Here is a 21030-nt window from a genome sequence, read left to right as displayed (position 1 = left end):
CAGCTTTCAGCCCTGTTGCACTTTGAATGACAATTGCGGTCATGGAACACTGTACCCAAATTACATTTTTATCATTTTTTTCACACAAATAGAGCTGGGTTTTTTAATTTTTTTGCTAAACAAAACGGGAAAAAAAAAAAAAAAAAAAAAAAAAAACAAAAAACTTAAAATCTTGGAAAAAAAAACAAAACAAAAAAAAACCCCACGGTTTTCTTAGTTTGTTATAAAATTTTGCTAACGTAATTTTTCCCCTTCTCTGATGTACGCTGATGGGCACTAATAAGCAGCACTGATAGGCTGCACTGATAATCAGGATATTGAAAATCAGTGCCCCAATTATCAGTGCAGATGTCACCTTTCACACTAGCCGGTTTCCGGCTTCCTACTCTCCACACACTGCGCCAAGGGAATGGCGATAACCGGCAAGTGTGTTTACATCAAGATCAGCTGTGATTGGACACAGCTGATCCCGTGGTAAAGAGCTGCTGTGATTGGCTTTTTACCCCGATCTGTGACCAGCTGTGTATTGAAGACACATCAATCACAGAGCGGGCGCGATAATAAGAGGACGTATACATATGACGTAATTTTGCTATAGTTCAGGCGGCAAGTGGTTAACTGCCAGCTTTGAGATTTCCTGGCCAAATGCTAGCTGTAAATTGGGATACAGGTGATGTCATAACTTCTAATAAGGGCAATGACAATATTTGGTATAAGGCTTGTCACTGGTTGGGCGGAGCCTGATAGGGAACTAGTCTCTCCATTCCCCATCAGGTCAGCTTTACTTTTGAGTGACGGCACGTGACAGTGGGCAGATTCGAAAGCAGTTATTGGACTGAACAGCAGCTATGGATCCACCACATTCCCATGCACTGTCAATCAAAGCTGAAGCAGACCTGATGGGGAACTAGTCTTAGTTCCCCATCAGACTCGGCCCACCCCAGTACAAAACTTCTCAGCCATACACCTATAATTACAGTTGCAGGTGCAGAAGCCAGAGAGGGACGACTGGAGGGGGTGCACGGAGGTAGGAGGGAGTGCCAATGTGAACACTCCTTTCCCAGTGACGACATGGACAGAATTATGGTCCGGTCTATGATGGATACATGCATCGCACTGATAGACATTCTCAGTGCTACGTCCCTATAGAATTATAAAGGACGTCTAAATCAGCCTCTCTCAACCAGAATGCTGCCTGAGGTCGTCAGGGGTGATATGGCATTCTGGTAGAAAAAGGCATTGAGTTGAGGCCGGGTTCCTGCTCCTCCATCCCACTGTAGATAGTCACAGCAGAAGCTCGGTCAGAGCAGTGACAAGCATTTAGGAAAGTGAAAGCACTGGAAGGAGGCGGCGGCGTCCCGAGCTCTCTGCCTCCCCAACAGCACAGTACTTGGCAGTATGAGTGAAGGTAAAGTACTGCTGATTTTTAAAAAGGTTGTCTGTGTAGGTTTCTGTGCTTCTAGTCCTCTGCTCCTGGTCACATGTTCAAAAAAACAAAACAGCCCTTAGAATGGAGTAAAAATAATCAATATCAATAAACGGTTTTAAATTGTCATAAAAATATATATTCAAAATCAAATCTATTTTTTGGAATTAACCTCTTAGCGCTTGGCACAAGTTTGTTTACATTTTGTTCCACAAATAAGGCCCACCCGCCCAGAAGCCGCATATTTGTGTACCAAAATGTAAACAAACGTGCCAAGCACAGTGCTCCTGGTAGAACTACCGGTGCCTAACGGATCGCAAGTAGCGATTGGGAGCTTTCTGATCATGTGACTGCTGTGACAACCAATCACAGTGGTCACATGATCATAAACCCCGTCTTGCTTCCCAGCATCAGAACCCCTTAAAGTGCCAGGAGGAGTCGGCGTTAACATGATTGATAGAGGTGAAGCCTCTATCAATCTACATGTAATATCCCACCCCAATTGTGTTTAGCTGGTTAGTGGGCATCAAGGGAGGGTGGGTGGGAATGGGCTGTCATTTACCAGAGTGTATACGCCCCCCCCATGTGTGACTCCATAAATCACATAAAGTTCAGATGTGATAGGGAGGAAATGCTCAGCATAAAAACTCACTAAAAGCTGAGCATGTGCAGAACTGCAAACACTGCTCTGCAAAATCCCTAGCTGAATTGGGCACATGAACAGAAGGTGGAGATGGAGAAGAGCAGGATCAACCAGGTTTTTGGCAGTATACAGAAAACTAATCCCATAGTGACTGAGTGAGTATGAACAACATGTAATACAGCATTTAATGATAGTTTTTCATGATGTGGGTTTAGTGACACTTTAAGGGCACCCTGACTGGGGAAAAAAAAAAAAAGTTGAAAAAAAAAAAAAACTAGTCTAGATCAACACCAGGTAGCACATTTAGAATGCTTGATACTGCCTGTGTTCCCTATACAGGACTCAATGGAAGACGGAGACTAGGGAAAGGTATTGAGATAGCTGCTCCATAAATTTCTGTACCAGCAGAGGTGGAAAGGCCAAGGATGATACATCGATGTACAATTTGCGTTTTTAATCCATGTCTAGAATAAGAACAGAAAACAAAGCAGATCCATGTTTTGTTGCTTTATTTGCATATTACAGTCTTGCATAGAACAGCTTAAAGCTTTAGAGCCATCCTGTTGCATGTTTCAATATTCTCCTTCACATAGAAGCAAGCAATGGTCATCACAGCTCTGCATGTGTTCCAAAACAACAAATCAAGGAGAATTCTACAAGGAATGGCTACAGCACAGTTGTTATTAGACATGCTAATAAGGCAGCAACTGTCCTAATTATGTTTAGTGACAAGTATAAAAAATAATAGTATACAACCCTATGTAAAAAGGCAAGTCCAGAAGGGCACACTGAAAATAGGGCATGACTTCATATGTAACTTATACAAGCCCTTATTAGAATGAGATGAAAATATAAAAAAGTCACTGGTTAATACACTGCAATAGAAATAAAAACAACAAAAAATTAAAAAAACAAAAAAAAGGTATTCTCATATGTATAAAAAAAACATGTTTAAAAAGATAACAGGTTATGATCATGTCACCTGGTTGGTCTACTAACTAGAAAGAAAATTGTCCCTGTAACACAAGACACCCTGGGCCAGTTCCATGTGGACTTCTGCCATGTCCCTTTCAGCTTTGTAATTACAGTAAAAGTGACCATGTAGGTAAAAAAAAAAAAAATCATAATCCAAGCCCACTGCTGCATAGCAAGAACTACTCAATGTCTGCTTGAATACTACTTCTCCCCCTTGTTGCTGGGATCCGCTGCTGGAGGCCCATATACTTTGAGAGAGTTTAAACTTTCACAGAGTTAACAAAGTTTAGCAACTGGGCAATCAGGTGCCAAGCCCTGAATTATGGGTGGCAGGAAGTGGTAGCAGGGGGAGTGAGGCAAAAGTAAATACAAGCACCACATCATCTGCTATTCTGGTGGTAAGATGATTTTGTAGTTTTAGCTATATAAATTGGGTTCAACAGGACAGACCAACATTACACAGTTGTTAATAAGCAAAATTCAACTGGGTTTGTTTTATGTACACAGAAGCAAAGTGGAGCCGTTACCCACAGCAACCAGTCAAGTTAATGCGTTCATTTTCAAACCTTTGAAAGGAATATAAAATAAAGGAGTCCGATTAAATCACAGATGCTATGGACACCTCCTCCACTTTTGCTCTAGTATAAATAAACCAGCCCTATAGACCAACTTTAACTTCGCTGCCTACACAAGAACAAGTGCCTTCTGTACCCTTCGCTAGATAACATGACATCCCAGATGAAATAACCAGGACACACACACGGAATTAACCAGAAATGTTCCAACATAGCCTTCTACTCTATATAACAGAGTCTCTAAGATTTTTTTTTTTTTAAGTAAATGGAATATTGACAGTTAAATTAAAACAGTTAAACTCTCACTGCCAGTTTAACCAACTGAAACAAGTTTCAGCGACAGACATAAAATGCTCTTTTAATTCTGTGTACCCACTTCACAGTGTCACCTTCTACATACACATGCCTTTTTTCCTTTAATAAAATAGAAGGTGTTGCCCAAAGCAGCCAATCAAACAGAACTGCCAGTTTTCTGGACCAGGTGTGAAATTTTATAAAAGAATCTGGTGGCTCAACACTTCCAATTTTCTTGCTTTTACTTGTCTAGTGTAACCCAATCAGTTAGTGCAAAAGTCCCTACGGGAGGTTATAAAATAATTCACAACTCTGTACTATTTATACTAGGGTTGGCATGAAAACATTTTCTGACACTTGGCAAGTGCTGGTTTCTTTCACCTCCTTTCTACATTCAGCAGCATATTCCTTGATTTACCATGGCACTTTCAATTCCTCATCTCTATCAACATTTTTACACCATCACCTCCTAAACTCTTCTGGAGATTCCTTATGATACATCTATTTACATACTCAGACGCTCTTTACAACATACCACTTTCATATACAACTTCCAATATTAGCCTTCAAAATGCTGCTTTTCAGTTCAACATAAGCTGTGCCAACTACAACCCAACAACCTTTGCCCTGCAAGGTCCATCTGTACTTCGTCATCCGTTTTGAAGTCTATTCACAAGAACGCAACTTTCTTCATACAATTTAGAAGCTGGACTGGAGAAGTGTGATCCGGATGGGTTCTCTTTCCTCCTTACAATAGTCAGTGACTTTGCTCAGGTCCAATGGGTTATAATGCAAGTCCTCTATGAGGAAATCATATTTGGCCACCTGTCCATTACACTTGGCTGGAGCACTGCTGTCCTGTTTTGTGGCTGAAAAGTGACTTTTGTTTCCATCATGTTTATGGCCAGGCCAGTTCTCATAATGAAGATGGTCTAAAATGCGCTTATTTGGCCTGTCTTTGGCAGTATCAGGACTAGAAGCCCCAACAGAACTTTGCTGGTTTGGGATAATTGCTGAGGAGGAGTTTCCATCTTTGTTGGTGGAGGCTCTTTCCTCTTGATGTGGATTTGAAGTGGCTTTGAACTGGCAAGTCTTGGCTTCAGATGTTTTGCTGCTACAGGAATCTTGCATAATGAAGTCCCAGGGATAGGTTTCATCAGAAGAGGAGACATCGCTGTTTGCATCATAGTCGTCAGCTAATGCGTTGGCTGGCAAAAAAGACAAAACACAATATGCAAGTATTAATACCAATAGGATTTGTTCGGTGTGATCACATTTTTTTATAGCCTGTTGGGTGTTTGTCTTCGGCTCTATTTTGGGCATTACTCCTCACTGGTTGGCAAAACAGAAGTAACATTAAATCTCTTCAGCTAGCACACAACAGAAAAACTAAAAAGAAAAACATGTTTAGTGGGGTAAAGAAGCGTTAGATCTGACTTTTTATGCTGCCTATGTCTTCCTGTTCAAGGGACACTTCCTTCCATTCCTGTAGAGCAGTGGTCATCAACCCTGTCCTCAGGGCCCGCTAACAGGCCAGGTTTTATGTATTACCTTGGGAAGATGCAGACTAGAATACTGCAATCACTGAGCAGCAAATTATATCACCTGTGATGTATTTTAGTTATCTTGCAAACGTGGCCTGTTAGTGGGCCCTGAGGACAGGGTTGATGACCACTGCTGTAGAGGCATAAAGGGAAACAAAATCACCTCAATTAGGACAATAACATAAATTAAAACCTTTATCAAGGATGAATCCTGATATATGTGATACAGATCTTTCAGCATTCAGCCAAATGGGTGCATCATGCATTCCAGACAGATGATTCAGCAAAAGCCAGTGCAAGTAGACAGATGCACCAAAGTCCCAGCAAGTGGACTGTGAGGTGACTAAGAATGAAAAGTGGGTACACTTAAGGCAGATCACGTACACAAGAGAAGTACAAAAGGTTCCAAGGTCACAAGTCATTTGTCACTGTATGTATAACTTATTAAAAAATTTCATGTTGAGTTATACCAAAATTAAAGTACCTGTGATAATTTTACTGCGCTCTGAGGCCTCTGTAGCAAGAGTATAGGACAAGTTGATTATTCGCTCCCTCTCCTCCTCTATTGGAGTGGTAAAATCCTCATCTGACAGTCGCCTGAAACCCCCGGGGGACGTGGCAGGGCTGAAATATGAAACACATTTAAAATGGTTAAGAGGAAATTAAAGCATGGTGGATTATGAAGAGGCAACCAATCAAACCCTACACATTAGGTACACAATTATGGGACCGAGACTAAACTCTTTACTAACAGCTAAATACACAGTTGAAATATTTATATGGGACATGTTCTACTTACCAAAGGATATGTATTCCTGTTTAACCAGTCCTGGGATTTACAATGCCCTTCAAGACAACACAGCCAGTCCACAGCCTGCATTTCCTCCACTGCTGTCCAAGACTGGTCAATGAAGGAGAAGCAGCAGACTGATGAGTACATCCCTCTGCTCTCCTTCTTCCAGCCTGAATCCAAATTCAGGTATTTATACCAGTTGCAATAAATAATACATTTCATGTTTAATGAATACTTGACTAGGTTTGTTTTTTTCCTTCTATGTAGGAGTTCAGCTTTAAATCTCTTTTCTCTATTCAGTTATAAGCCCCTTAAAGTAATTATTTATGCGGATTTTACATTTTAACATAATTTCCTTTACATATTTTTGTTCTTGCATTAGATATAGTGGCCTAAAGCTGAACTTCACCTGAAAAAGGGAAGTTCCGCTTTTATTCCCTCCTCCCCCCTCTCCCACTTTTACAGCTTCTCCCACCCCGCAGAGAGCAGGTACCTAGTTTTGACAGGTACCAGCTCCCATGTCTGCTCGGATCACCTAGGAAATTCCCCTCCGCAACCTCCTGGGACACACAGGTCCCGGAAACTGTGGGTCCAATCACATAGTGCAGTACGACTCGCGCATGTGCAGTGGAGAGTCAGCACTGAAACCACACGGAGTCACAGCCGGCTTCCTACAGTAAACATGGTGGCCCTTGGGACCCGAAGACTTGCGAAAAACCGGTCCAGGCAAGAACAGCACTGGATCCTCGGACAGGTAAGTGTCTTCTTATTAAAAGTCAATTGCTACAGTATTTGTAGCTACGGACTTTTTTATTGTTTTTTCTCTTTAAGAATGAGCCAGAGGAATCAAACACCCTCATATTGTGATTATTCCTCAATTTACTCCTGTCAGCAGGCTCATTAGCAGCTGTGTATGCAGCAAAGCAGATTTGGCTCTTAGTTCTTCCCCTCTTTCTGCCATTCTGAATGCTCATGTGCAGATTACAAGAGGCCGATACCAAGACAGATTTGGGCTCTTACACTTTTTTTTTTATACATACATTTAATGAAAGCAAATCATTATGAGGCTTTTTTTTTTTTTTTATAGGATTTTACAGAGGTTTTGCCACTTTGCCCATTTAATTTTCCCGCTAACCCACTGATACCTTCACTCTGCTTACCCACTGTTCCTTTTCCCTGTCAGAAGGGAGTCGAACCCAGTGTAAGCTCTATATTGGGAGATTTTGGAGCTTACACAGGGTTTATGTCGTCTTCTACCTTAGGTGACAGTGTTTGAGTCTGGTGATTGGCCACTTAGGACTGGTAATTTCATCCTGGTAAATGGTGACATGCTCCCGATACCTGGAAGGACCAAGTATTTGCAATGGCTCCAACAAAGCAACTAAGGGGCGAGGAGCTCTATAGTTGTCTATAGAGGGGTAGGGCTTTGGCTAATGGCCACTGCTTCTCACAGGTGATACAAATGTGGCAGTATAGAGGTACAAATAGGACTTGCTCTTATGTGCTAAATCACTGTGATTGCATTTTCCTCGACAGCGCCTAGATACAGAGCGATGATTGGGAGTCAGAGGGACATGTGATGACTGCCAATCATGACTACAACATGATCTGAAAGATCATGAAATGCCTCCCCTTGATTTCTTTTACATTCCACTTAAAGGGTTAAAAGCAACGTGACTGCGCCTCTAACTTCTAAAACACAATCAAAACCAAAAGCGGTACTTACAGGTGAAAACTGAAGTTACAGTGACTAAAAAAAAGCACACATACCTCCTATTTTGTGATCAGACTAGAGAGCATAAAAGTATTCAGAAGAAGAAAAAAGTAAAACTGCGCATAGGTAAAATTGTGTAGACAAAAAAATGAAGCTGCAAATTCCTATGTGTAACACAAACATAAAATGAACAATTAGAAAAATGGAACTGCGCTAATAAAACAAACTTATGCAGATGAGAATTAACCATCATAAAGTGCAAAAACCTCGTAAAAGGTATATAAAACATATACATGGTGCTCAAAAAGTATACATTAAATGAACACACAGAAGTGCATTTTTATGTGCATCAGTGCAAATTTATAGGATATTGAAAGTCCATGAAGTTGATAAGATGGTCACCCAAGTGTTAATAAAGATGTGGAGAATCTTGATAATCAGGAATAAAGTGTCTGGTCCACCATCACCAATATAAATGCTGGCCGCTTACCAGAGACCCACGACCCCCCACCACAGAGGGTCTGGGTAAGCTGTTAGGAAATGGTTACTCCGGACCACCATCAAGGAACCAGATAGTTTCGCTATGTTGAGATGTTGGGGGCCTCGGTGTCAGATGGATCAATGCCAGAGCATCAAACCCTCAGCAACAAGGTTAACCATAAATGGAAAAGAGAGCTCCAAATAGTGTAAAATCGTATGGTTTTGTTGAATAAAATGTGTAAAACACTCACATGTAAAATCACAATGTTGAACGACTAAAGTCTGGGGCACCGGCCGGATACCCACAGACAGCCCGTCCTGCTGGTACACAACAGCGATAGGGGATGACGCGATCACGTCATCTGAGGGTTTGATGCTCTGCCATTGATCCATCTGACATCGAGGCCCCCAACATCTCAACATAGCGAAACTATCTGGTTCCTTGATGGTGGTCCGGAATAACCATTTCCTAACAGCTTACCCAGACCCTCTGTGGTGGGGGGTCGTGGGTCTCTGGTAAGCGGCCAGCATTTATATTGGTGATGGTGGACCAGACACTTTATTCCTGATTATCAAGATTCTCCACATCTTTATTAACACTTGGGTGACCATCTTATCAACTTCATGGACTTTCAATATCCTATAAATTTGCACTGATGCACATAAAAATGCACTTCTGTGTGTTCATTTAATGTATACTTTGAGCACCATGTATATGTTTTATATACTTTTACGAGGTTTTTGCACTTTATGATGGTTAATTGTCATCTGCATAAGTTTGTTTTATTAGCGCAGTTCCATTTTTCTAATTAAGCATAAAAGTATTACCTTGCACTGGAAGCAGAGGTCTTCATCCTCTCTGCAGGTCTTTGCTGATCAGATTGCAGGGCAGAGTTTGTCTTCGCTTCTGATTTCTCCTGCAACAGAAATGTTCCGTATACTATTATTACAGGTATTGATATAGCGCCAACAATTGACATATTGTGCATTCACTTCAGTGCCTGCCCTGGACAGACTTTATCAAAGTTAAAGCATGAATTACCAAAGAGCTTAAAGTGGACCTAGCATTACATACCGGCCACTTTATTAGTTACACCTGTAAATTGCTTGGCAACACAAATTGCTAATCAGCCAATCACATGGCAGCAACTCAATGCATTTAGGCATCCAAGACAACTTGCTGAAGTTCAAACCGAGCATCAGATTGGGGAAGAAAAGGGATTTAAGTGACTTTGAACATGTCATGGTTGTTGGTGCCAAATGAGCTGGTCTGAGTATTTCAAAAACTGATCTACTGGGATTTTCATGCACGACTATCTCTAGGATTTACAGAAAACGGTCCGAAAAAGGGAAAATATCCAGTTGTGTGGAGGAAAATGCCTTTTTGATGTCGTAGGAGAATGGGCAGACTGGTTCGACATAATAGAAAGGTAACTCAAAAAAACACTCGTTACAACCAGGGTATGCAGAATACCATCTCTGAATGTACAACACCTCAAACTTTGAAGCAGATGGGCTACAGCAGCAGAAGACCAAGCCTGGTGCCACACATGTCAGCTAACAACAGGAAACTGAGGCTACAATTCGCACAGACTCACTGAAATTGGACAATAGAAGATTGGAAAAACGTCTGGTCTAATGAGTCTCGATTTCAGATGCGACATTCAGATGGTAGGGTCAAAATTTGGCGTAAACATGAAAGCATGGATCCATCCTTCCTTGTATCAATGGTTCAGGGTGGTGGTGGTGTAATGGTGTGGGGGATATTTTCTTGGCACACTTTGGGCCTCTTAGTACCAATTGAGCATCGTTTAAATGGCACAGCCTACCTGAGTATTGTTGCTGACCATGTCCATCCCTTTATGACTACAGTGTACCCATCTTCTGATGGCTACATCCAGCAGGATAATACACCATGTCACAAAGATCAAATCATCTCAAACTGTTTTTTGAACAGGACAATGAGTTCACTGTATTCCAATGGCCTCCACAGTCACCAGATGTCAATTCAATAGAGCACCTTTGGGATGTGGTGGAACAGAAGATTTGCATCATTGATATGAAGCAGACAAATCTGCAGCAACTGAGTGATGCCATCATGTCCATATGGGCCAAAATCTGAGGAATGTTTCCAAAACCTTATTGAATCTATGTCCCAAAAAATGAAGGCAGTTCTGAAGGAAAAAGGGGGTCCAACCCAGTACCAGCAAGGTGTACCTAATAAAGCGACCAGTGAGTTTTTTGTCAGGTTAAGTGCAAGTTAAGTAATGTGATTGCATAACAGTTACTGCATTAGTATTAATATTTAGTAGTACTTTGTATTTGATTACTTGTCAAGCTATTTGGTTACATATCAATGTGTCAGTAGGCAGGGGATTAAATGATTTGTGGGATTGATGCACTAATGGGGGTCACTCGCCTAACGTATATTTCCACTTTTACAGCCAACTTTGAGAGAAAACCTACTTTATTTGTTACATGTTCTCAGAACAAACAAAAAAAAAAAAAAAAATTGTTGCTTACATTTTACTTATGCTTTTCTAAACATTCCAAAACTGAAGTTTTGCTCTGTTGTGCAGGGGAGGTTCTCCATTGACCCTGTCTATACTGTGCCGGCAGATCTCATCATCACTTGTAAACTAGATTTGGACACTCCTAACAAAAGGGTTGAAGATCTAGAAGCTGGCTTCTACATTATCGGTTAATGAGGAAAAACAGAGTGTATCCCTCTGTCACTGGGGACAGAGCGAGTTTTCTTTCATTTAGAACTGCAACGCAGACCAAGATTTTAATAAATGCTCCTTAAAATTTTCTGCATAACTGATGGCTAACATTGTTCCAATACTATATCTGTCAAGAACTGCTTACCCTTTCCTTGTCATTGTTGCCATCTGGTATGTCTTTTTTCATTTGCATGCAGGTGGCAGTGACAATCTTACTGGTTGTTCTCAGTGGAGGTGCCCTCTTAACCATTGGAGAAATCTCATGACTTGTTATAGAGGCGACGCTTTCTCCCTGAGGTTCCATCACAACACAGTATGTTGGGTCCTCCTGTGCCATGTCAAGGGATGACCCCCTTATGTTATTACTTCCTTGCTTTCCATGCTGTTGGGTGGGCACAGTGCTGGGGTAGAAGGAGGCTGTCACTCTCACCAGTGCCGGCTTTCTCTGTTCTGAAGAGGCCTTCTCTGCTTGCTGAGAATTTGTTCCAGTTGGGAATGTATCAGAGGATGAAGACCTCAGCTGTAAGAGGGTTGAGCAATTAGCTGTGACCTGTACAGTCAATTCAGTTTTAATACAACAAAGTTCATTAATTACATCTGTAAATTGTGGATACTTAGTAATAGTAAAAACAATACCCTGTTTTACATATACAGTACAGCTATTGAATCTTGACCGTCAAAAGCCCAGTTATTAAGACCTGATGTGATGAAAGACCATAACACAAAAGACTGTCACTGAGTTCTGTACTTTGTTTTCCAGCTTTCTGGTGTCTGGCAAACCACCTGTCAATGTATGTAAGCAGAGTCAGCACCCTGAATGATATAACCAGACAACATACTGTCAGAATTAATCATTTTGGTGTAAATTTGGTAAAAAATAGGCAATCTGTTCCTTTTTTTCCCTTTGAAGGTATTACATTGTTTCTTACAGAACTAAGGTGGTGGGGTGCTGGAACCCAAGTTTGGATAATATCTGGAATAGGCCTGGAAATGCCTAAAAATGTGTGGGAAGCTCACTGGTGTGCCATGACCAAAAACTTGGTCCCTGGCTAAAGGTTTCAAGCCAAGAAGATGAGAGCGCCACAGTATAAGTCCAGAAACAGTTTACTAGTTTGCAAAAGTGCAAAGAATAGCCAATTCATTTCACGCCTTTATCAGAGCTTGGAAAGAATCTGGACAAAATTTTACAAAAATCCCTGGGGAAAATGATAGCAATAACACTATCAGACTGCTCCTATTGCTGGCTCATCCGCCCAGGCTGAAAATGCAATGCAACTTGAATGGTTTTAGTTTTCCAAATTTTAGTTAGACGATATAGTTCTAGTTGCCAAGTGATAAAAACATTGCATGGTACTTACGTATGTTAAAGCATGTTTGTAATTAAAATAAAAATAAAAAATTAAAAACCCTCAGGGCCAGCAAGGCCGCAACATTCACGGTCTAAGGCTCATTTTCATTCCTCACCAGTCAGTTCACTGAAAGCAATGAATGCTACAAAAACATGTACACTTCAATCTCAAAGGCGACTTAGTAGGGCTCATTTTTACTCACCCGACCACCAACTGAACCTGTTGTGGACCTTTGAGAATTTTGGCGTTGTGCAGTCACACCAGGTTTAGGCTTTTCATGAATCTGAGCTTCCTGATGCCTACGCATTCGCTCCAGCTGCTCCTCAGCACTCATTCTCTGTTTCCGGACTGTGCCCATTTCTGATATATTAGGAGGGGAAGCCTGAAGAGAATAAGATTAACAAATGTTAACTGAAAATAAAATACAAATTCTGTTACCTAGGTGACATGAATTTGATCTGAACACTTTACTTTTTATAATGCATGAATAATGTTCACATACATACACACACATACATACACACAGTGTGCACGCTGTACATCTGATTGATGTGTATTAAATGTTTTAAAAACTTTTTGCAGGCTTCACTACTCTGTTTTTCTTTACTGTAGAATAGATGTGTTTACAATTAAAAATCTATCGGTCAGCCTGGAAACTGGAACCGACACCTTCCCTGGCCAATATCTTTTCCAAATACACATAGTAGCTAATCCACCCTGCCTCTTGTAGCTTCTCTCTAAATCTCGATTGAATAAAAAAAAAAAAAAAAAAAAAAGGACCTGCAAAAAACTACTCTTCCATGGTTTGTGACCGAACTGATGCCCTGGCTACTATGAGTTACTGCAAATCAGCATTTTTCTCCGCAGTGCTTCATGCATACCTACCTTTGTTTCGAAGGTCATTTTATGATTTGCAGGTATGGACACTGGGGAAGATACCTGCATGGGGCGACCATCTATGACATCTTTACTCGGCAATGCAGCATCTTAAAAAAAGAAAAAAAATGTTTGAGTATTAAATTGACTACATATTTTTTTGCAAAAAACTAATTATATCAAGTATAATGCATAACTGTACTATTTAATGACATGTATTTTGGCTACATTAGGTGTAGGCACACAATACATCATATCCATTACACACATACTAGTCAAACTGTAAAAAATGGGTCAATGACGTAAGTTTTTCATGTTTAAAGTTCAATTGAACTTTCAGCTTAAATCGGCTACATACATTCAAAAATACAGGTGCATCAAAACAAAAAAAGTGCACTTTGCTTAGAAATCCTGTCCCCTATTAGCATGCAGCAGAAGGCCCCAGGTTCTCTGTGGGGAAGCAGTGGTCTCTTTACATACTGTAGGTCTGACATACCCTCTGCTGAGTAAGCAGTAGAGCTTGGCAATCTGCAATTGTTGTGCTCTTGCTAGCGCTGACTCAGTAGGGGGCAGGTCGGTCCTCTTCTACTACATGCAGTCAGAGGACAGGCTTTTTTACTCAGGATGTGGCTACTTTCTAAAGAGAACAAACTAAGACTTCAAACACCTGTTTTGATGCACCTAAAATGTAGCGTAAACGGATAGTTCAGTTGGGCTTTAGGCCCGGGTCACACTGGTGCGATGTGGTAACCCTGCGAATCCAGTCCCACATCGCACCTGAATCACAGTGGTTCACACTGAGATCTGCGAATCGCTGGGGGTGTCAATGTGAAAGTTGACCCCCCCCCCCCCAGATCGATTCGCAGATCGCAGTGCGAACTGTGAAATGGTGCAGGAATCGGATGCATAGGCCTGAACACCCACGCGATCCGTTGTGGACTAAAAAAAAGGGTCCTGCACCATTTTCGTGTGAATGCGAAGTGATTTCAGTCATACATCACGTGTGATCTACACAGCAATGCAGTGAGAATCACATGCAATGTCTGGCATCGCACTAGTGTGAACCGGGCCTTAATTCTATATATAAGCCATTACTCTTGCAAACTCACAAATGAAAATATTTTATACTTTGATAGTAATAATGGAACCATTTCCAAAAGCTTCAGAAATTACAAAATCAACAATAGCTGATTGGGTTAGAGAAGAGAGGACCTCCACTACCTACAATGAGGAGTTTGTCTTTTTCTTGGATATAAAATGTAATGGTCCTCTTATTTCCAGTTAGCTGCAGGATCACTCAAGAATACTCACCACTAGATGTGCTCGATTGTGGTGCTGTGTGGTTTTCCTGCTGTTCACTGAGGTGATCTTGTTCATTCTGAAATTCAATGTTGCCAAAGAATATATAAATAAACCACATATAATGAAATTACTTATTGAACACTAAAAATATCTTCAACATTTATCCAGCTATTTTGTAATCGTATGAGAACTACTCAAGACAATGGATTTTTATAAAAAAAATTAAATGTATTTAGGTAACAATTATACACACTTCAGGACAACTTAACTTTTTGCTTAGTACTTAATGTAGTACAAGTACTGACCCGCCCATGGGAATAAAAAGGGAGCGCAGATCACATGTATAGATTAGAAGTAAAGGCTGTGCAGAAAAGGGCATGCCACAAAGTAAAAATCTCTGGAGCGGGGTTGAAGGAAGGCATTTACCCACAGGTGATCCACTACTGCGGGAGTGGGTAAAATAAGTGGTCCATAAAAGCATTAATATGTCTAAAAGTACAGTTAATTATAAAATAAAAGTGGATGTAAACCCTCACATATACCCAGTGAAGCGAACAGCCTCAGATGATGCAGAGGGATGAAATAAAGCTCCCTAGATACGTTTTACATGTATATCTATTGTCTTCAGCTTTATATATTCTTTAGTGAATTAGAATTTTTACTTCCTCATTCAGCAGGAGTGGCGTGTCCTCCATCTGTCTCATCTTCCTTCTGCTAGGCATCCATTCGGAGTGCCTGTGCCTTCAGCCAATCAGGTGACGGGTATTAGACGCGCGCCTGATTGGCTGAGAGGCAGTTCAGTGTTAGAAAAGCGAATGAATATTCACTTTTCTAACAGTCGTGGGTGGACTGCAAGAGCAATGCTTTGCACTTCAAGTCCACCTTTTTTTGAAACCTGTGGCTCCAATCAGATTCTTCAAAAAAAACACCCCCGTCGCTGGATTTAGGCGCCAGGCGTCCGAAAAGGGGCTGGACGCCTGAATAGGGGGTGGCTACAGCAGCCATGGATAGATTCATGCAATGCATGAATCTATCCATTTTACACAGGGGGGGGGGTGGCGTGACAGAGGGGGCGGCGCCCTAGCGCCCATAATGGACGCACCGCCACTGGCGCCCACCCGTTGTTGAAGAACTTGTCAGAAGTTATCATGCTGATAACAGAGGAACGCTTACGAGAGTGATAAGTGAACACTACAGATATATGTGCCTGGGTCAAATTTCATGAATCGGGTTTACACTCACTTTAACATTTGCCAATACTTCCACATATATAGGATTTGTTCCTCTGATTTAGTGGTGTCCTGTCTTTTTATTACCTTCAGCTTGCTGCTAAAATGAGGACAACAGTAAGAAAGTGTCCTCCGCACCATTCCCAGTTCATGCACCCTTCCTTTAGTAAACTTTTCCAATCTCACAAAAATATTTTCAAAAAGGTGATATTTCCAGGTATTTCTGACTTTACATATCAGACTACAGTATTTTAGGCAAATTCACCTGGTTGTTTGAGGGTCTACTATTCAGCTCCTTTGTTCCCTCACTGGCTGTCTGATGATCCTTGGGGAGAGGAGGTCTGGGTGGGATAACTTCAAAGTCCTTTAAGAGACCAGAATCAAATTAATAAAAAGGTATCTAGTTTGATAAAAAGTCAAACAAGACTACCTGTATATTTTATATTGTGGTATATATAAGTTTACATGCAAACCCTTTTTCTCAGAGAACAAAATGTGTTCACTTAGGTTCCACTGTCCAACAAATGGCCCCACAGCTGTAGAAATTATAGAATGACCTAGAAGACTGAGGGTACTAGACCTTCCTAGTTAAAGTATAACTAAAGGCAAAACTATATTTCAATTTTGGAAAAGTGGAGATGAATTAGATCCCCGTCATGTTTTTATTGCTGCCTGTGTCCCCATTAATGAGATTTACTCCATTTGTCTTGTTTACCGTTATCGCCGAAAGTGAGTGAAAACTCAACATTTTGGGTTGTCACCAGAACAGGACCTACAGGGAAAACCTTTCAATGGGATCACTAATTCTGGTGACAGAGGATTCCAATGTTGGCTATGGGACAGAAGTAAAGGGAAATCTCCCCAACAGGACACAAATGTCAAAAAAAAAAAAAAAAAAAAATTGACAAGGGTTATGACCCTCCCTTACTCTATGTGAATGGAAACAAAGTTTTGCCATTAATTCTAATTTAAGCGTGGTCAGATTGGACCTTCATGAAGGATACTGCAAACCAATCAATTCAGACTAGCGCTATATTTCTAAAAAAAAGATCTGGGTTTAAAATTAAAATCCATAAGAGTGCTTTCCTTGGGGGCTGCTACATGTAGGAGGAGGACATGCTGCCTGGGATGAAAAGAGAAACGCAACTAAGGTCCTCTAGCAGGAGGGGCTCCACCAAGCCATGAAATAGGAGGGGTAATGCCTGACCTTTCAATGTGGTAGTAGTGATGATAGTAGCTAGTGGATTAAAATATTCCATGCATTTTATGATTCTACATCTATGGGATTTCCTTACTTGTGCTTTTTCAGCATTGAGGATTGTAGCTATGATTTTCCCTTTGTTTCCCAACAACTACATTTTAAACCTTTGTGTGTGTGTGTTTGTATTTCTTGCCATACCGCTCCCTAGAACCTACAAAGCATATTATGGGCAGGTATTCTTACAGTAACTATAATTTTGCAGTAAATTGTAGCACAGCAATTAAATCCAGCATTCAACACCCTCACACAGTGTACTATTGTCCACCCACACAACCATACCACACCAAATCCTCCTATTGGGATGGTTGTATTTAGACAGCACGCTATAATCCGCACCCAAAAGACAGGCATTACCAAAAAACGCTTCTCTTAATCTACCATGCTGATCACTTTGGCAGTCAGGTTTCTTTTTTAAAGAAATTTTACTGAATCAATGGAGGTGAACCCTGCAGGACCACCACAACAGCACGAGCTTGAACTCACCCACCCCCAAAAAAAACTAGACTGATCTTAAAAGAGGAATAAAATGAACAGAGGAAAAGAGGAACAATACTAAGGGTGCCACAACTATCATTTTTGTAATGTATTGTTCCTAAGAAAGTGACAGATGAAATGAAAATCATGGAGGGCTCATGTGTTATCCAAACCCATAAGAAACCCCTCAACTTGCAGCTTCAGATGTTCTGAAAAGGTGAAAACCTCACGACCAGAAAAGCCAATTTATTGCTGGTGTGTACAAAAATAGGTCCATAATAAGTAAAGCATTTCTACAGTTTAAACACCGAAGGAAAACAACCTCTTTGGAGAAAAAAGGAGAGGCATTAGGCTTCAATTAGACCATGAAAACCTGAACCCTGAAGTGCTTGGTACCTACCTTTTAGGTACTATCTCTGTGAGTCACTGCTACTTAGGTAGGTGCTAGAGTTGAAGTAAATTTAGGCAGACTTAGCTGCAAGCTAGTCCTGTTTGTTTTGATCTGTGTGGGCTAGGAGTGGCCTAGAGTAGGCTGGTGACTCACAGAGATAGTATTCACTTCTCAGATACCTTCCTCTGGCTTCTAGAAGAGAGGAGGGGAAGAGGGTTGGAGCTGCCTGGGGTGCTCTAAGGAGCCCTGACCAATCCTCAACTAGGATTGGCAGGGGGCAGGCCTCCTTAAATACCTAGAGTCAGCCCAGCTGGGGAGTTGTTTGCGGGTGGAAGAACTGAGGATGGAGTGTAAGGCTGTCAGGGCCTTTGAGGGCACTCCCCATTCTGAGGGTGACTGGGCCTGGGACTCGGGTGCAGGATGGATCTGAACAGGAAGCACAGAGAGGAGTCAGAGGACAGCAGGAGCTAGTACTGCTGGGCAAGTCTTCAGGGAGGGAAGTACCGGTTTGCAGCCAGAAGGGCTGTTGCGTGACATGGGCAATTGGGAGGACTGGAGAGGCATGCCAGAGAGGACTGAGAGGAAACAGTCGGAGCTGAGTGTGGAGCCAGTGAGGATTGCAATGTCACAGGCAGTGAAGTCGGGTAGTTGCAGCCAGGAGGGCTGGCAGGGCCTGAAGAGGACTTACTGGAAGCAGTAGTCCACCATAGGACAGCTAGCACTAAAAAGACTTACTTTTTCTATTTTTGCTACATTAAGGTGTACGTAACAGTCTGCAAGCAAGAGATGTTCTAGAGGGGACTGGAGTAAGCCAAGTGTGTATAGTTGTCCCAAATGATTGATATACAAATCAACCAATTGCTTGTTCTACAGGGTATCCCATATATTCCTATCCATATCCAAGTTCAAATCCCTCAATAAAAATACAAAATCAATCATATGGTCTGTTCATGGTCTCAAAAGTGACTGGGAAGTGAATGCCGGGCTGGGCATGGTGACAGGTGGGCCACTACAGTTATGAAGAGAACAGGACAGGCCAAAATGTAAAGTACCAGAAACCACTTCAAGAGTGTGTCTTCCTGCTCCCAGTTTATCGCTCATTGGAACACCCACAAAAAGATACATTAACTTACACTGGGATTGTCTCTGGCACTCTGAGGATTCATCCCAGAATGATGGTGTAGGAAGCTTCTCTGATAGGTGGGCTGTGCATCACTGACTGGACTGTGTGGCACCATAACAGCTGAATTAAGAATGAGATGAGAAATGATTAAAGACAAACATTAAAATATACCGATATTTTTTACTGAAAAAAGGGACAACATACATTTTTTGCATATATTTCCAGAGGAATCTAAATTCAACACACAGCTGAATGAGTCATAGTAAAGCAATGAATGCATTACACCAATCCCTGATATCTTATAATCATGACTGGAATTGTGCAAAATGTAATATACATACAAATATACTAAAACAAATGTGAATTTTGAAATGATAGGATATAGTATAGGTAAAGAGGCAATACAAATAACATACTGCTATATGAAGATAGCAATGATTTTCAACAATAGCCTAGAAAAATCATTGGCTGCTCAAGGATAGGCAAACTGAACTTCCCAACAATTTCTCTCTATTACAACACTGGGACAGATGATCTTATTCTACCAAGTACACCCTCCCAGTCAGCATTCACGAATAGAGCGTGCCTATGTATATAACTGACCAGGAATGGATGGATTTGTCCCACCAAAGAGCCTTTACATTTTTTTAATGAAACATTGTATGAATCTGAAATAAACCACTGACAGAATGCAGAAAGGAATGAAAAAGTAGGCAACATGAAAACATTTATTACAGTACAGAAAAGAAGCACATCTTCTGCTGAGTGACCAGATAGTAGAGCTATGAAAGTCATACAATATTATAACCGTTCCATTTGTTTATGTCTGTTCATAAGAAATTATGTTTTTTTTTTTACCTGGGTGTCTTGTAGAATCAGGAATTACAGGAAAGTTGGGCTTATTAAATCTGAGCCCTGAAATGGTGTCATTGATCATCCAAAGATCCCTCTGAGCTGCTGCCTGGTCCTATAGTGCAATATGAAGTGAATGAAAAAAACACATTAGATTTGGAAGTGTTTTACATTACCAAGGACTTCATGAATCATACTAAAGAAACCTTAGTTCCTAGTAAAAGCACATGAATGCATAGGGCCCTTAGTGGCATATGTTAGGACACCATGTGGCCTGTTCCAGGGGACAAATGAAATCACAATGTATTTTTTTTCCTTTTTCTCTACACCCCCAACTGTCTTTTCATCTATAAGGGATATAATAAGAGAACACTGGTAGGTGTATGCTTCACATTAGGTACACACCTAAAACCTCTTTGGCATGGATACAACTCATACAAATTTAGCCATTGAAATTCTTCTACACAATAGAATTTTTGTTTCATTGAAAATCAACATATTGCTGTGACTTAAAGAGCGATTTAAACCATTAAGGTGGACGTAAACCCTCCCATCGTTTTAAGCCAAGGAAGCCGCCATCTTAGTCTCAGTTTAATCTTCAACTGCTATGATGCTGCATATGTTATCAGTTACGATACCAGCCATTGGATGGTTTGACAGTTTAGTTGAGAGCAGAATCAATGTGACAGTTACATTTCCATCACATTCCAGAAATGTAATTGTCTTTTGAAACTGTTAAATTGACTGGGTTTACTTCCGCTTTAAGCAGTGGTTGTGGCTTAACTTCTTTCTCAAGCATGCGCCCTGCAAGAACGCCATTCCAAGAAACCCTCAGTGCCGGTTCACACAACACCGACTTGGGATCCGACTTGTCAGAGCTCAAGTTACCCCAAGTCGCTGGACATAAGAAATTCCATTGAAGTAAATGAGAGCTGTGTCTTAAATGTACACTACTGAAGTTTCTCCGACTTCAGAAAAGTTTCCTGTACTACTTCAAGGCAACTTA

At 41.0% G+C, this 21030-nt stretch overlaps 1 protein-coding gene across 6 annotated transcripts in view; it reads right to left on the bottom strand.

Moving 5' to 3' along the window:
• Nucleotides 1–2561: 2561 nt before the first annotated feature.
• Nucleotides 2562–21030, bottom strand: part of PLEKHA4 (pleckstrin homology domain containing A4) — a 122675-nt gene continuing 104206 nt past the window's right edge. For 5 of the 6 annotated variants that reach the window (XM_073602772.1, XM_073602770.1, XM_073602769.1 and 2 more), the window contains 10 exons: nucleotides 20031–20139; nucleotides 19183–19292; nucleotides 16189–16287; nucleotides 14704–14770; nucleotides 13402–13502; nucleotides 12719–12898; nucleotides 11313–11687; nucleotides 9273–9361; nucleotides 5942–6081; nucleotides 2562–5121 (listed from right to left, as the gene is read on the bottom strand). In XM_073602772.1, coding sequence (XP_073458873.1) covers nucleotides 4613–5121; nucleotides 5942–6081; nucleotides 9273–9361; nucleotides 11313–11687; nucleotides 12719–12898; nucleotides 13402–13502; nucleotides 14704–14770; nucleotides 16189–16287; nucleotides 19183–19292; nucleotides 20031–20139 — 1779 coding nt within the window. In that variant the 3' untranslated portion in view covers nucleotides 2562–4612. The remainder of the gene's footprint in view (nucleotides 5122–5941; nucleotides 6082–9272; nucleotides 9362–11312; nucleotides 11688–12718; nucleotides 12899–13401; nucleotides 13503–14703; nucleotides 14771–16188; nucleotides 16288–19182; nucleotides 19293–20030; nucleotides 20140–21030) is intronic. The other variant, XM_073602774.1, reaches the window with a different exon arrangement.

Source organism: Aquarana catesbeiana, linkage group LG10 (genome assembly GCF_042186555.1).
Source record: "Aquarana catesbeiana isolate 2022-GZ linkage group LG10, ASM4218655v1, whole genome shotgun sequence".
NCBI lineage: Eukaryota > Metazoa > Chordata > Amphibia > Anura > Ranidae > Aquarana > Aquarana catesbeiana.
The sequence above is the reverse complement of the archived record's forward strand: the minus strand, read 5'-3'. Positions and strand labels throughout refer to the sequence as shown.